At 34.1% G+C, this 17,476-nt stretch overlaps 1 protein-coding gene across 1 annotated transcript; it reads left to right on the forward strand.

Moving 5' to 3' along the window:
- The first annotated feature begins 982 nt into the window (after positions 1-982).
- On the forward strand, positions 983-15,968 carry LOC149785233 (Rieske domain-containing protein-like). Its single transcript, XM_089979064.1, has 3 exons — positions 983-1,126; positions 5,837-6,046; positions 8,974-15,968. Exons 1-3 carry the CDS (start codon positions 1,081-1,083, stop codon positions 9,210-9,212), a joined length of 495 nt encoding a protein of 164 aa, XP_089835190.1. The 5' UTR covers positions 983-1,080; the 3' UTR covers positions 9,213-15,968.
- The last annotated feature ends 1,508 nt before the right edge of the window (positions 15,969-17,476 follow it).

Genomic DNA, 17,476 nt, shown 5'->3' on the forward strand with positions numbered 1-17,476 from the left:
TGCATGAAATTACTTAGTTTTGTTCATTTCTTATGTACCACAGGTGCTCGACGCGAGCTTGACGTTGAGAAAGGAAAAGAAAAAATCTGAAGGAAAAAAATCATACAGAGTGACAAAAATAGTTAGATTACCCATGACCCCCTTCTGACGTAGGACCCTCTCTATCACACTATATAGGACTCGCTGTACTAATTCAGTTCCCATAGTAAACCTATGCAAACACCATGGTATTAAAAATTCAATAACTTAACATTTTTGAGTCCTCGTGATCAAGCCTATATTTATCAGGATAGATGAAACCTGGATGTCAGCTTCTGTATATATGAAAGGATATGAGCCGCGGCTTTTTCTGGACCTGCATGTGTTTAAAACATGTACTTTCAATTCCGCACCAAAGAGTCAGGTGCTAATTTTAGTAATGAGTGTTCCAAACTCAAGGCTGTTAAAGGAGTGAAATTCCATCAATAAAACAATGTCTCTATATTTTTTTCCACTTACAACTAGGATAAGCTCTCAAAAGATTAATTTTCCTATAGGACACACGGTACTATATGGAAAAATGGGAACCAGCCTGGAAAAGGGTGAACATAAAACAGAGTATATATGGGTTAGGTTGACCAGGATTGGTTAATAATGTAAGTTATGTTGTAGAAAAAGAATCTTTTGAGAGCTTATCCTAGTTGTAAGTGGAAAAAAATAGAGACATACTTTCTCATCAGCGTAACATATCATGTAAAATCGGAATAGTTTTATACTGATACTTCCCCCATGTGAAAGAGTTTTACTTTCTTAATCTCCCGAAAGTTCCATGAAACAAAGTTTTAAAAAATGTTGAAGTTAAGTCACTGTGTAGTCAGTCCCAGGGCTGTCGATAAAATACCGACGTTTATCCGGGTACAATTACTCATGCGTCTCAAAGTCAGATGCACCGCTTTTAACCTCTGAACTTTGACATAATGTAAATAAACAAATGGCGGTCGAGTCGTGTGCTAATGTTTGTAATGGGTCAATATAACTTTCTCCAAATTTTGCAATAAATCCCTGATTGGAAATGATAAACCGCAACATTCAGTTTAGAAGATGGAAGATAAAATATTTTTGCCTGTTGACAAGCTCCGATTTTCAGGTAGTTATTATTTTGCATGCACGTGTAAGCCAGCGTTTATGTTGTGGTTTATTCCTAAAATGTGAGACTACACGTGTTGATTTTGTTTTAGTGCCATCACCCCACCCCCCAGAAGAAAAATATTGAGTGATGTGTCTTATGTTGTAGGACTAGTTGTGGTTTAGCTTTGCGGGTGAAAAATGGTTTGGCAGGGATTAAATTTTGTGAGTAATCACATTGTTATAAAGTATTTTCTGACATTGTGACGGCGGAGAACAAATTTAGCTGTAACACTGGACAACAAATTTTTACAAAAGTCATGTTACTGAAATAAAATTAGTCAATTCTTATCAATTTTTATGTGCTGAACACGAATATGACAGTCAAATTGCAAAATTGGCTCTAGTTTTTTTGTAATCTGCAAGAAATTAATGTTTACATAACGAAATGCATTCCAATAGTAAAAGGTCAACTGTAATAGCCTACCTATAAAAAATCAAGTCATTGACTACATCTTAGATTTCTTCGCCTGTCTCTTGTACAGCTGTTCGGGAGCATCTCTGAGGAGTGTCCAGCAGTAGTCAGCCAGCATTGTAGTGGACCATTTTCCCTGGTATCTTTGTTCCATTGTTGCGATATCTTGATGAAAACGTTCGCCGTGTTCATCACTAACAATACCACAGTTGCTAGGAAAGAAATCCAAATGGGAATGAAGGAAGTGAATCTTTAGAGACATATTGCAGCCAAGTTTCTTATACTTCATCAACATGTCTTCTACTCGTTCCTTATAGTTTTCTGCCCTAACATTTCCGAGGAAGTTTGTAGAAACTAGGCGAAAAGCATTCCATGCTTGTTTCGCGTCACCTTCCAGCAAGTTGTTGAACCGGTCATCTTTGAAAAGCTCTCGAATCTGAGGACCCACAAAAACTCCCTCTTTAATTTTTGCTTCGCTGAGTCGAGGGAATTTTTCATGCAGGTATCGGAATGCTGGCAAAGTCCGGTCAATGGCTTTCACGAAGTTCTTCATCAAACCTAGTTTGATGTGAAGGGGTGGTAGCAAGATTTTCTGAGCCTCAACCAGAGCTGGGTGTTGGATATTCTTCTCTCCAATGGCTACATTCTGCCTGTGAGTCCATTCCTTCCTCATGTAGTGCATTTCCCTTGCTCGGCTATCCCACTCGCATAAGAAACACATGTATTTTGTATATCCTTGCTGCAGTCCCATTAAAAGGGCAACTACCTTCAAATCACCACAGAGGTGCCAGCTGTACTTGTTATACTCAATGGAATTCAGTAGCTGCCTTAAGTTATCGTATGTCTCTTTCATGTAGACAGCATACGCTACTGGAATAGATGGAAGAATGTTTCCATTGTGCAAAAGCACAGCCTTGAGACTCAGTTTCGAAGAGTCCACAAATAGTCTCCATTCTTGTGGGTCATGAGTGATTTTTAAAGCATTCATGAGGCCCTCAATATCGGAACAGAATATCAGATTACTTTCCTTTCTGAAGAAAGGCTCCAATTGCTGGTGGCGCTTTCGATATGCAGTAATTGTGACATCTTCTTCTAGAAGATTCCATTGTTGGAGTCTTGATCCTAGCAATTCTGCCTTGTTCTTTGATAAGTCCAAATCACTAATCAGGTCATTTAGTTCTTCCTGTGTTATTCTGTGTGGGGTTGATGATGCACCACAGTGAAAATCTGGATCACTGCATGCTGATGGACCAGGAGAAGAACAGGTCGACTCACCTTTGTCTTCGTCAGATGAATCAAGAGAATATTCTGCTGGAGGTTCTGGAATAGGAAGTCCCTCACCATGTGGAACTGGTCTCAATGCAGACGGAATGTTTGGGTAGACTATTCTCGACTTCTTTCGCTTCGTTATTCCGCCGGAAAGAGGAGGAACCAAGCAGAAGTAACAGTCATTTAGGTGGTTGCTTGGCTCTCTCCACACCATTGGGACTGCAAACGGCATTGATGACCTTTTGCAATTCAACCACTGTGAAAGCTGTGTTGTACATGTAGCACAGCATATATGCGGAGCCCAAGGCTTGTCTTGGTCACCAACCTTGCATCCGAAGTAAAGATGATATGCCTTCTTCACTTGAGAATTGATACTTTTCTTCTGGTTGGCAAATGTCACTTCCCCACAAATATAGCAAAAATTGTCCGCGGTATTAACACACTTTCGAGGCATTACTGTTCTTTATTGTACGTAAATGGATAAAATAATAAGTTTTATGTAACAGTAGCTTGAACTGTCTCGCACAACGTCTAAAATATTTTAAATGCTGAACCTATCTGATTGGGCTTTATATAGTACACTGCTTACGTCAGCTTCAGCAGCCGCCTGGCATTAGTATAATAGGCCTACACATGTATAGTACACTGCTGACGTCAACTTACTTCAGCAGCCGCATGGCATTAGTATTGCATTGCATCAGAAAATGATGCAATCAACTGTGGATGATGTGAGCATGATGGTATTATGCAATATTACATCATTATTCCGGATGTTGCTGCAGTCCTACTGGAGAAATTTACACAGTGAAACATAGAAAATGAGGTATATGAATATCTTCAAAACGAGAGCCAATACAAATTTTTCACGGTTATATTCGTGTTCGGCACACCAAAATACTACAGATTAGGGCCTTTTCAAGTCAGTAATGATTTCACTGTTGACCAGTGTAATTTGAATCACAGGGGTTCGTTACAAAGAAAATTTACATTTAAATTCAGTTGGCTTTATGGTAACCACTGGAGTACTTATTCCTCTTGTACATTATGTGTATGTGGGGTCTACATAGTACTATTTCGGAAACACAATCTATTTTTAATCAACTGATTTTGCAGGTTGTGCTGTGTGTGGCCAATAAAAGCTGTTCCTTTGCTTAGCTCAGATATTGAACTTTTCATGCCTAAAGTGCTGTATGCTTTCTTATTGAATACTGAATACCTCGTGCCTAAAGTGCTGTATGCTTTCTTTTTAACCACTAAATACCTCTTGCCTAAAGTGCTGTATGCTTTCTTTTTAACCACTAAATACCTCTTGCCTAAAGTGCAGTATGCTTTCTTTTTAACCACTAAATACCTCATGCCTAATGTGCACTATGCTTCCTTTTTAACCACTGAATACCTCATGCCTAAAGTGCATTACGCTTACTTTTTAACCACTAAATACTTCATGCCTAAAGTGCACTATGCTTTCTTTTTAACCACTGAATACCTCATGCCTAATGTGCATTATGCTTTCTTTTTAAACACTGAATGCCTCGTATGTAAAGTGCATTATGCTTATTTTTTTCTCCAACATTAAAATGACTGATGGCCATGATTGGAATAGCTAGCCAGTGTGATGCAAAGCACTGAATGCATTTATGAGCATTTATTGGTCAACTAAAAATGATAGAATCTTTTCAGTTTGATTTGTCTATTTGGTGTACATTATTTAGTTATGATATACTAAATATATTGGTACGCTTTTAATTGTTTCAGAACAGTTTAATATTTTAACTATGAAGTCGATGATATGTCTTATTAGAATTTTACCTGGTGGCTCGATATTTTTCTTGTCAGAGTTACCATCAGAAAATGTACATAACTCCAGATTTACACATATTCAACTTACCTGTTAATTGCATTTACACAAATTAATATTAACACACATACAGATAAGTACACCTAGAATAGTAGATGCACATCATTTGCATATACTGGCAAATGTGCAGATTGAGTTCCCAAGCAGGAGCCACCATTTTGTATGTGTTTGACCAGGATGAAGATGTGGTTCCCCACTGATAGATGGATTAGAGTCATGTGATTTCAGCATATGTGAGGTTTCTCAGGAATGCAATATACATGTACAGTGGGGAGGTTTTTTTCCTGTATTAATATTTTGTGTTTGAATTTTCAAAACTGTCTGGGAAGGGATGGGTGGTTGGGTAGGCATGTTCTCTGTCCTGACTAGAGATAGTGTCATCATAGACTGCAGCTTTGAATACTCAAGGTGAAGTTGAATCTGCCACTTCAAGTTCTCCAGATCTAAATTTGGTATGCTTTGCAATTTGGTCGTTGCTCTTCTGTTCCAAGGCAGGTATTCATGGTATTTAGGTTCACACTGATGACGTACTACTGTATTTCAATACAATTTAGTACTATTAAATTTATGATATATCTAGATTCACCTGTTCATTCCATATTTTTTTCAATTATGACCCTTTGTATATTCATTTGTTAAGTTTCCAAAATTGTATATTCTCAGAATCTGTGTACCTGAAGTTTCTTTTGCTGAAGCCTTTGCAACTTTCTGAAATGTCAAGAAAAACTCTAGTTTTATATTACCTGTGCATGGAAAGAACAATACAAGGTTAAACAAATGTTCCTGAAGCTAAACAAATCATGCATACACTGAAGATTAATAGAAATGAGACAAAATAGCATATATTCCATTATTGTGAAACCTCTGGTTGTTTTAATTAACTGATCATGAAGTATGTCATTTTATGCCATTTGCTACTAAATAAAATCAATTTTTATTTACATTATACATTGGTTTTCTTCAATTACTGACAGTTATAGTTGTTGATGTAAGACAGTTCAGTTGCATGTAACCTTTAGCATTTAGCAACTGTTCAACATATTTTGAATATATTAGTCAATGGAAACTTAGTTAAATAATTTTATGGATTTTTTAATTGAAACATTCACATATACCGTAAAACTTTGCAGATTTACATGACTGGTCAAAAAAGGAGAATGTGTGTAAAACAACAACACTTAAACTGAGTGTCCCTGCAGTAAGAGACCTTCCTGACACAAAAATCTTGCAACAAGAAAATTTGAGGAAAGGAACAGTTGTGAAGTGCAATGAGGAGGAAATAGCTCTCTTCAGACATGGTCAGGATGTGTTTGCTGTCAGAGACAAATGTCCCCATGCAGGTGAGAAACAGATTTGAAGAGAGAGACAAGCAGGCAACCATTTTTGAGGATGAACTTTCAGCTTCTTTTGTTACTGAAAATGTGGGAAACAGAATTCAAAATGTTTCAATCAATCTATCAATCAATCAGTCAGTGAATCAATAAATTGTTATGAGTCTATGCTCTTAAAATAAGTAACAGAAAAAGAGAAAGACAACAAGCTATGTAAAATTTAACAAATAATTTATTTGCCAAGAATACAAAGTGAAAATTAGAAGAAAAAAAACTTACAATATTGTGAATTAAATCCAAAAATAATTCAAGAATCAGATCAGACATGAGTCCTAGTAATTTAAAATCCTGAATAAAATTCAGTACAAGTTCCAAAGAAATCCAAAACTGAAGTTGATGATGTGTCTGTGATAGCTATTGAAGTGCTGATGTGTCAGAAAGTCCTTTGCTGAATCACAGAAATGTAATTCCAGGTTTTGGGGCCCCGAGTGGTCGAGTGGTCTAAAGCACTCTCCGTTACGGATCACTGCCATCTCACCTCTGTCTGCGTGGGTTCGAGTCTCGGACTCAGCCAATGTGGGCATGTGAGAAAGCTTGCCAGTAGCTTCACGTGGGTCGGTGGTTCTTACCCGGGTTTTCCTGGGTTCTTCCTCCACCATTAATACTGGCTGCCATGTATAGCCTATAGGCTATTGTGTGCTGAAAAATGGCGTTAAACCCTACAACAACAACAACAACAACAACAATTCCAGGTTTGAATTCAGTATAAATTCCAGTGAATGTCTTTATATCCAAGAAGTTTATCAGAGCACTTTTGTATTTCCAGAGAAAATAATCATTTGAATTCAATAATTGGGAGAAAATAAATTTCAGTCCAAACTGGTCGCAACATAATACAACTTGAAGTGCTGTATGTTAAAGTCTGACTGACCAAATCCTCACAATCACAAGATTATATAGTTCTCTACTTGACCTCAGGTCACAATTAGCATTTTTTAAAATAAAACATTACCTAATGGAAAATAACCTTCTAGAATGATTTAATGAGCCTTATTTACTTACAACATGATAACCGGTAAAATTCACTTAGGAATCTCCAAAACTGTGACCCAAATCAACATATTTACTCCTTCTTCTTTACCTGAATAATAATCCTGATATTAAGTTCATACTCTTAGAGAATAATTGAGGTATTTATTAGTTGTTGATATAAATGAAAGAAATTTTTTTTAAGTCAATCAGGTCAAGGAGAAATGAACTCAGTTTTGGACAAGGTCAAGTCCACCATACCATGTTACACTACAAATGCATGTAATGAAGTACAAATATTTTTTTTTTAAAAACTAACAAATAAACATTTAAATTAAATATAATCAATCAATAAATATTTGGTCTATTTTTTTTTTTGTTTTACGGATTTCATTTACTCATTTTCTCTTGAATATTTTGGAACTGATTGTGAGATATAATGATGCTGGTGATGGCTATGGCATCAGTGTAGTGGTTAAGATTTTGTGTAAATCCACAACTCAAACACTGTTTGTAAAAAATTTAGGAAACATGCCCCTTGACCCCCCCCCATGCATTGCCATTGATCCCCAATGCAGTAAACCAGTCAGCATTGCCATTGATCCCCATGCAGTCAACCAGTCAGCATTGCCATAAATCCCAATGCAGTAAACTAGTCAGTATTGCCTTGATCCCCATGAAGTAAACCAGTCAGCATTGCCATTGATCCCCATGCAGTAAACCAGTCAGCATTGCCATAAATCCCAATGCAGTAAACTAGTCAACATTGCCATAAATCCCAATGCAGTAAACCAGTCAGCATTGCCTTAATCCCCATGAAGAAACTAGTCACCATTGCCATTGATCCCCATGCAGTAAACCAGTAGGCATTGCCATAAATCCCAATGCAATAAACTAGTCAGCATTGCAGGCACTTTGCTTATGCAGCAGTGGGAGAACTGGCAGCAGTGGAAAACTAAACTCAGCATGTTGAAATGTGCATTTGTGATTTGGATTTTTAATGTAGCTTTAACAATTTTTAAGTCATTTCGCTACGATGTCTGCAGTGTGACAGTTTATAGTGATGTCTAGCACTGGGGCATCATGCTGCAGACTTGTAGCATGATGTCTCACCCAGTCACATTATCCTGACACCAGGCCAACCAGTCCTTACACTAACTTCATAATGCTGAGTGCCAAGTGAGGCAGCTGTTAGTACCATTTTTGTAAGTCTTTGGTATGACTCTGACGGGGTTCGAACCCAAGACCTCCTGTATCCGAGGCGGACACTCTAACCACTAAGCCACCGGAGCGGTGCATGTTGAAATAACCAAGGCTAAAAATAAACAACCCTTTGGAAACGCTGTACATGGCAACAAGAGTACATTTTCATCCATACATAATGCATTGATAATTTACGTCACACAAATCGATGATGATACCTCCTCCTTTTAAAAAAAAAGTAGAAACACTTTTAGAAAATCATGGAATGTGAGCTATAAAAAAATTGAAACTTATTATTTATATTAGTAGAACATGATGGAATTAAGATCTGCAAATCCTCTGGTTGTGTAATCAGCCCGTACACCACCTTAAGGTAATGCTGTATGCAGCAACAAAACCTTAGTACATTTTCATTCATATATAATACATTGACATTTTACACTTGAGTCCCAGATTTTGTAGTCTCATTGCTTACAATTATCAGTGCCTGTCCAGTTTTTCTTTTATTTTTAATGAAGGTTGTCACACTAAATAGTTTCAGAATTATGCATCATAATTTTATAAAACAATGTTTGGGATTTATAAGTTTTAGAGATTCCATAAACAAAGGTTTAAACAGAAACTTAAAAGATTTTACCCTTTAACTGTTAATAATAACTCCATAATTAAATCATTGATAATAAATAACTTTTTTATTATTTAAGGTGGACCTCTACATCTAGGTGAAATTGAGGAGTTAGTGGACAAATCTGTATGTGTTCAGTGTCCCTGGCACAAATGGAAGTTTGATCTAAAATCAGGACATGTACTGTTTCCAAAAGGCCGTAAAACAGAGCAAGCAGAACTATTTCCTGTCAAGACAACAGAGGAAGGAAAAATACTTATAGGATTTGAGGGACTAAATCAAAATTTTTTTAATACCATGGATGACATTAATTTTTAATTGTTACATATAGTTTGAGTATGACTATTCAAGTATAATGTAATGGAGCTTTTATTTTTTGTTTTGTTTTTGTTTGATTATGTCTACATTTCAATATGATTTTAATGTGTTTTTTCTGATTACTGATAATGGCAGACGTTGTGTGATATTTACTGATTGAAACGCATACCTTTCTTGCGTTGATCTTGTCCAATTTTTAGTTGTGTAAATTTTATGAAGATATTGTACTTAAATGTATAATGTTATTTAACATTAGAGGTGTACTGTATTACCAGTATACAAGTTTTTCATGGTATTTGTCTCATCATATATACCTCATACTTTTTCACTGCACCAGTATTTCAATAGTTTCCGCCAGTAAGGAATATACAGAAATTCCTGAGTAATCTTGTTAATTTTGTTACGAATTGAATGATATCATCAGGTTTTCATTTACATGATAAAATAATTGACAAAATTATTATTATTTTTACAAAACAATTGTAATTGTCACATTAGTTATATTTATGATCTTTTAATTACATGTTTAACATTTGTCACATATGCCAACATGGTGACCTAATCATATATTGTGAAAAACATTGTCAAATCCCAGTTTATGGACCAGTTTTTGAACTTTTAAATCAAATGTAATTTTTCGCTATTTACTAGTATATGTGAATATGTTAAGTATACATATTCCTTTGATTTTCAGGAGAGCTGTTGTTTTCTGTTTGAATTTTACACAATTTCTAAATTACACTTAAAATTTTCTTGTTTTCTGAGTGTGTTTTATTTTTTCTCATAAATATTTTTGGCCAGATTTTCTCTACCTGTTATTGTAGGCTTCAGTGTCAACACTTCATATTTTTATCAACATGCTCTTTAATGGTGGCACTGTGTCTTTCACAGTGTGTCAGCTACAGTGTAAGCTTAATCATCCCACTTCAGCTTTAGATTTAGATTACAAATTATTCAACAATTAGCATAATCATAGCAAGGTATAAGTAATGATCATTTAAGTTTTCAGAAGAGTGGCTGCAGTTTTCTTTGGAGCCAATATATTTTATTTTCTTCTATCTCAAGTTAGTTCATTTTTATCCAGATATTATAATTGATATTATATGGAATTATTTCACTATAAATTAGCACAATATATTTTTCCAGTGATTACCAGACAGAAATTAAAAATATATTCAGGCCCCTGTCCAGAACATTAGTATGTTAAGAAATGATGCAGTATACCACTGTTCATAATAGTTTGCAGTACCCAGCTCCATTTAACATACATGATACACGTGCCCATAGGGACATAGTGCCCCAGGCTGTCCTCTTCTTGTGCTTCATTTAAACAAAATAATGCATTAATGATTGGCAGTCCTAATCACCATTCTTAGAGACAGAGGGAGATAATTAACCTTTATAACTCAGAAGTGATTGAAATTTTATACAATGACTGTATAGTGCAGTTCTTATATTGCTTGAACTTGTCAGGAAATAAAGATTGATTCCAGTTTTTGGAAGAAAAGTTATCAGGCAAAAATTTAACAAATTTCCAGCTTTCAAAGTAAAATCCAGAGAAATATCCCAAGTATTAATTTAAAATCAGAGGAAAGTGCAAAATGACCAAATGTTCATTTGTAAAAGTACCATTTGAATTTGTGACAGCAACAACAAACTGTTTTGAAATCCAGGATTGGTAGGTTTCTGTTCTTTGAATCCATCAATCTTCTATTTAGTCTTTGATACTGGATTTCAAAATCAAAAGTAAAATCTACAGTCAAACTTTGATCATGAAAAAAAAATTCAGAACTCCATACTTCCATAAATGTGACGAAAAATCCAAATAATACAGAAAGTCCAAACATGTGGTTAGCTTGAATATTTCCAGAGGGTAATAACTTGAATGGAGAGTGTAATAAATTCAATGTAGAATGTAATAAGTTTAATGAAGACAGTATTAAGTTTAACTGATAGGTTAGTAAGATTAATGGGGATAAGTTTCATGGAGAGGAGAGATTGCAGATGACTCGTGTGAAGTCATAAAAAACCCTGCTGACATGTCATAGAAAGGAAAAGAAAGAAAGTTTTTAACTTAAGAACCCCAACACATTAAAACTTCAACATTCAGCCTATGAAAGATATGGTTACATTAGTTGACCATGAGAACGTCATGACATTTAACCGTCTATATTTAATGTTTTTGTCTTCACTGACCAGAAGGCATACAGTGACTTTTTTCAAACATGCACAAGTTAAAAATATAAGTGAATCATAGTCAGCTGATTTAATGTTAAATAAATAATTATAGAATGTTTGATGATTTTATGACAGTATATCAAAGACATGTACATCATGATGTTCAGTTTTCCTTTATAAAAAAGGAGACATCTTCCTAAATATTAACATTTATAAATGTGTAATTACAAAGATTTAAATTCTGAAACATACATGTGACGTAACCAGGACAGCAGAAAATAGATTTCACAAGTTTAATCAGCAGATTGGCTTTTTAATCAATGGGATTTTGTATTGATAATATGCATTTTTAGCATGATTTGTGTTTCTCTTTATTTTATAATAAAATGCAATATGAATCTGATCCTGATGGCAGTGTTACAATGAATTATTATAAAGGATATTGTAAAAATGAAAAATGAGTTGTATATCCTATAGTTCACTGCACAGATTTTTAAAAAAAATAAAATTAACAAGCATTTTTAATTTCCTGTAAAAGTTTACTGTCTGGTGTCCATTGATGACATTAATTTTGACCATTAAGTTTTCCACATTATAACAGGCAGTCGTTAGTATTCAGGTGTCAATTTTTCCAAGTTTTCATGTCATGCGATATCTTTCTCCTTCCCCCCCCCCATTAATCTTGCAATTCACTTTGTATGAAACAAACAGTGCAAAATAAGGACTTTTTCCATTCTCCTGCATCAGCTTCAACCATGATTTCCAGCCATTGTTGAACTTGCTATAATATGTTTTGGCAGATGAATTTTTAGCACTGGGAGAAATTGCACATATCAAGCTTCCTTAATTATTCCTCTTTAAACAACTTAGAAACACAATAACAATTAATTAAAACAAGACCAAATAAAATCAAAATGATTACACAAGTGATTCTGCTGAAATCATTTTTGGTCAGTCTCCTTTTTATCTCACCTCCATTAAAGGTCAGCTGATTTTTAGTCAAAAACACAAGCCAGTATAAAGTAGAGTAGATAACATTATTGGTTATAAAAACCTAAATAAATATCTTTATTTTGGACTTAAACATTGTAAAATACAACCATACAGTAATTATTTTATTGTGTACATGCGAGAGTTCTTAATCAGATACTTGGTATGTATCATTGTACCAATTCTTGCACTAATAGAACAGTTCCAGTCTCAAGTAGATTGGTTGCCACTGGTTTCTATAATGAGTGGATATGACATGTAAAATACAATTTTTTTTTAATTTAGAAAAAATAAAATGGTATATGTGATAGATGGCATATATAATGGTGTTTCTGTGATACATCTAGCAGAATGGCATCAATGCTATAGTACTCTATTTCTGACCCAAGCATTACAAGTCAATATGAAGATTAATATTGTCATATAATTTTCTTTGTTGTTAATTCTCTTTATGATTTGAGATTTATTTTTCATGCAATTTATTTGCTGCACATGCTACCAGCAAACATATTTTATTTGTTATTCAGATCTGATGGTATATACATGCATACAAATCAGATCTAACTTCATGGACCAAGATGTGCTGTGGCATTATGCACTGGAAAATCTTGGTCTGTGCAGTTTATTAGGAGTAATCAGTAGCACAAACAACATGGACCCTGATCTGCTGGTGCATTATACAGAGGCACATCAGGATCTATGTTGTTTGCAGTTGCGCACAAATTATAAGCAAGTTCATACAGTTTATTATTCTTGTTTTTGTTTATATAACTTTGTTTGTGTTTTGACACTGTAACTGACCATTATTTAATCTTTTTAATACCAGTCATTTAAATTTAAAATGTAGACTTTTAAATTTATATTTTAAATATTTTCTTTCAATAGTATTTATTTTAATTATGCCAAAGATGTGACATTTTAGTATGAAGTGTATTGCATTACTAAGCTTTCATTGTGTACATGGTTGTTGAGTATTTTAAGTGCATTTTAGAAACAGCCTTAGTGTACATGGCAGTTGTTATTTACAATCATAGTATTATGTGTCTTCAGTACACACAGTATTTTACTTTGATTACCTGGAATGGGTAACAGTGTACATTTATTTAAATGTGGCCAGTAGGGTGGACTTATTTTGAGTACAAGTTTTCTCACATGAAAATTTTACCTATTTTTAACACAGTTTGTGCATATTGTCAAACATGGGCTTTTAATCGGGTATTGACAAAAATGTGTCTCATGAATTCTTAGTTGTTGAGTTCTTTTGGTACAGACCTACCTCTTCTAATACTTACTAACACAAAGCCTTTGACTTCATGTAATAATAAGCAGGATTCATTTATGATACACTGATACTTCAATATTGTGACTAACTTTAAGTTCTTTTGTGCTTTGGGTAGAAAATATATATTCCTGAGTACATAATTTCATGGCTTTGTCATCTGAACAAAAACATGCAAAATACTGAGTGCCTATATATATATATATATATATATATATATATATATAAAGAGAATATTGGCATTTACTTCCATGCATTTTCTAGCAAACAGGCCAGAAGCTTCCACCAGTACTTAGATTGATAAGGCAAGTTATTCATTCCTAATATTTATCATGATTTTAGATATAAATAAAACATTATGTAACATTAATGAATATGTCATTTATCACAAACTATGAAGAGTTTTACTGACAAAAACATATTCACAGTGTTTGTGTTTTAATATATATATATATATATATATATATATGAAAAGCTTTATGTATTTCATCTAAGTAAATTTTAAACTTTGGACCTGGACCAGGCCTGGAAACTTGAACTTAAAATTGTGAAGAAAAAAGGTTTAAAAATTAGGTTCACTTTAAAAAAAACCAAAACAATCCAAGCACTTTTGAATTGAACGCATATGTATCACATAATATACAGTGGAAGAAAGAATGGTATAAAGTATTGAAGTCCAAAGGAAAGGAACATTTTTGGGTTGTATTGCAGTAATCCTGTCAGAACAATCTCTGTTATGAGCAGCCAATGGTATTTATGACCACAATCATGATGCACAGATCAAAGTTATTATATAAATTACATTGTCATGTTGAACATGTCCTTGATTATGGCAAGATATGTGACCTGACACTGCTGTGAATGAGCACATTGCAAAAACAGAGATAAACACCACCCACATTTATTTAATCCTTTGTAACCATGGCTACATAGGATGGGCTGCAGGCAAAATGCAGATTGTTCTAAACAACACTGTTATGAAGAAATACATTGCAAAAACAGATTCATACCACTATATTTAATCTTTTGTAACCACAACCACTTAGGAGGCAGGGTTTGTTCTCAACAAAAGAAAAATGTCATAATCTTCTTTATTATAATTTCATGTATGCTCACACCAAGCCATCTTCTTTCTGTTCACTATAGTTCAGCTGGTTATCAGTTATAATTTATTTATGTGTTCATGACTTTTGTATCTATAAACATTTATTTTCCTGCATGGGTTAATTTCTGCCACTACAATGCAGTTCATACAAGGATGAGTACATGGGTTGTTATGATAACTATATGCAATTCTTATGCTACAAATGAAGTAGGCTCAGTAGTCCAGGATTTATGGGTTCAGTTCCCATCCAGTCAACCCAACTCAGCTGCCTCATTGTGTCCATGGGAAAAGCATTTGGCTCTTATTTTCTTGGCTTTATATGGTCAATAATGTGTTACAAGTGACATTACAACCAGCAGAACTCTGTACCATGATATGCATTGTATCATAACATCAATGACAACACAAAAATCTAGCCCTTATGGTAACAGTCACTCAAAATTGTATCCTATTATGGCAGTTAAGTTTATCTGACAAGTTCAGTGTTCCAATTGATACATGACTGTATTTTAGATATGATGATTATATGAATTTTGGCTGCATTTCAAAGCAATGCTAGTATATGGTCATTTTTCTATTGCTCAAAGAGACATGTAAGTTGGTGTTTAAATGTATGATGTGGGATATTACACCTTTCAGTAAAATCTAGGTCACTGTGGACTATATTGTCATAACCTAGTGATTTTAGTTAACCTTGCATTTAGTTAATATTCTCATACAACACTACATATGGTTTTGTGTAATTTGATATCAATTTGTGTCATGAGGATTACAACAGTCACCACTGAAAATTAGGTCACTGTAACATGTAACTCATGTTTCAGTGATATGTACTTTGCACTGAGTTCAGTTTCTTTAAGTTGGGATTTATGTTTACAACATTTTCTCAGATGCTATTTCTTACATAGTCACATAAATGGGTATTTTAGATGCTAAAATAAGGACAGAGCAACATTTTTTAATATGATGCAGTGATTTTGGTTAAACATTGTGTTGGTCTTATTTTTTTTGGCACTATTACCTATGGAGTCATGTAATTTTATCAAGGGTACTGCCTTCAGTATCGAACGAATAGAAATGAATTTGATATTCATGTTTTGCAGTTTGAGTATTTTCATTTAATGATGATAATGAAAGCTGACTGTTATATTACGTAAAACTGTACTGAATATAATCTTGGATGAATAAAATACATAATACAGACCGAATTTGCAGTCTGTACTTTTCTTTCAAAATTTACAAGTGTATTCATAATAATAATTTTTGCAACAAAGTCATAAATACTAGTTACCATATATCATGGACATGTGCACCTCATCCAATGGATACATATTCTCTTGCTCCCTCTCTTAATAGTGTTAACTTAGGAATCAATACATTTAAGTCCCATCAAACTGTTCCTATGGTATTTACAGCCTTCAAACTGTTGATAGCATAAACTATTAAGCTAATTAAAATGAGATCTTCTGACTTGCACCTTATGCAGTCTTGCTGCATCTTGTTGAATTGGCAATGCAACAATACCACATACGGAGCAAGTTTAAAGCAAAGTCCCTCAAAAGGACTGATGCTCTTCTGGGACAAAAGAATTTTGATGAATTCAACATGTGGCCACTTCTTCTTTTTAACTGCTGAGTGTTGAACCTCTGATATTCTTCAGCAATAGTAAGATTTTTAACCTAAGCTGCTGTGATGGACACATTGGATGTGAAATTATCACCATTTTCATTGAGGACCAAGTAGACATTAAATTCTTTTGGTGAAACTTAATGTCAGTATGACCATACATTTCATGGAGGGTGCAGTAGCCATAGCAAGATTGTCAAGACAGCTGTTGTGTCATCCATATTTGATGCATGTTTGGCACCATTTTCATTTAGGACCAACTGGGTATCATAAGAAGTGAAAACTCCATGTTGATATCACCATTCATTTGGCCATATTGAGCATCAACTTGCATAATTTTCATTTAGGAGCAACTAGATATCATAAGTTCTCTTACTTTCCGTTTAAGAGTAGTAATATCAAGACTTTCAAAATGGCTGCCATAGTAGCCATATCAGACACCAGATTGGCAACACTGAATTTAGGACCAACAGGACATTATAAAAAAAGGTCTTCTGTCAAAAACCCCATGTTCATATGACTTTCTGTGTTGTGGGAGCAAAAATAGCAAGAATTTCAAGACGCTGTTGTGGCCATATTAGATGTACAATCAGAACCATTTTCATTTAGGACCAACAAAACCATGGGATCAAGGTAAGTAAAGTTTTATGGCAACCCTCAAGTAGTTTGGAGGAGTAGCAATATTATAAACTTGCGCTAATGAATGGATTGACAATGGAGAAAAAAAATCCCATATTTTATGCTGCTCTGTGACCAAAAGAGAAAAAAATCTGATTTTAAAAAGACTGAGAGAATAAGATCACTATATATTCTAAGCCCCTTTTCTGCTAAATTGCTATTTTGTACACTTTGCTTATATATTTGCCCTTTCTATAATAAAAATAACGATTTCACTTTCAGTTGTTACCAGAAAACACAAGAACAAATGATATAATGCATATTGTGGAGAGAAAAAAACTTACACCTAAAAAAAATATACAAAGTGATCTTAAAAGTTTTATTAGATTCTGTGAATTAAGTTATTTTCAGTTTTCCTAGTTTTATAGAAACCAAAATTTCTGTGGGTTCTTAAATTATGTACTGTTT

Source organism: Sinohyriopsis cumingii, chromosome 13, assembly GCF_028554795.1.
Source record: "Sinohyriopsis cumingii isolate HCF-2022 chromosome 13, ASM2855479v2, whole genome shotgun sequence".
NCBI classification, from domain to species: domain Eukaryota; kingdom Metazoa; phylum Mollusca; class Bivalvia; order Unionida; family Unionidae; genus Sinohyriopsis; species Sinohyriopsis cumingii.

What these genes read in the sequence shown, in the direction of transcription:
- LOC149785233 (XM_089979064.1), top strand. Translation starts at nt 1,081, where the DNA reads ATGGAAGATAAAATATTTTTGCCTGTTGACAAGCTCCGATTTTCAG. An exon ending in TGACAAGCTCCGATTTTCAG is followed by an intron (nt 1,127 to 5,836) that starts GTAGTTATTATT and finishes AAAACTTTGCAG; the next exon opens with ATTTACATGACTGGTCAAAA. An exon ending in AGACAAATGTCCCCATGCAG is followed by an intron (nt 6,047 to 8,973) that starts GTGAGAAACAGA and finishes TTATTATTTAAG; the next exon opens with GTGGACCTCTACATCTAGGT.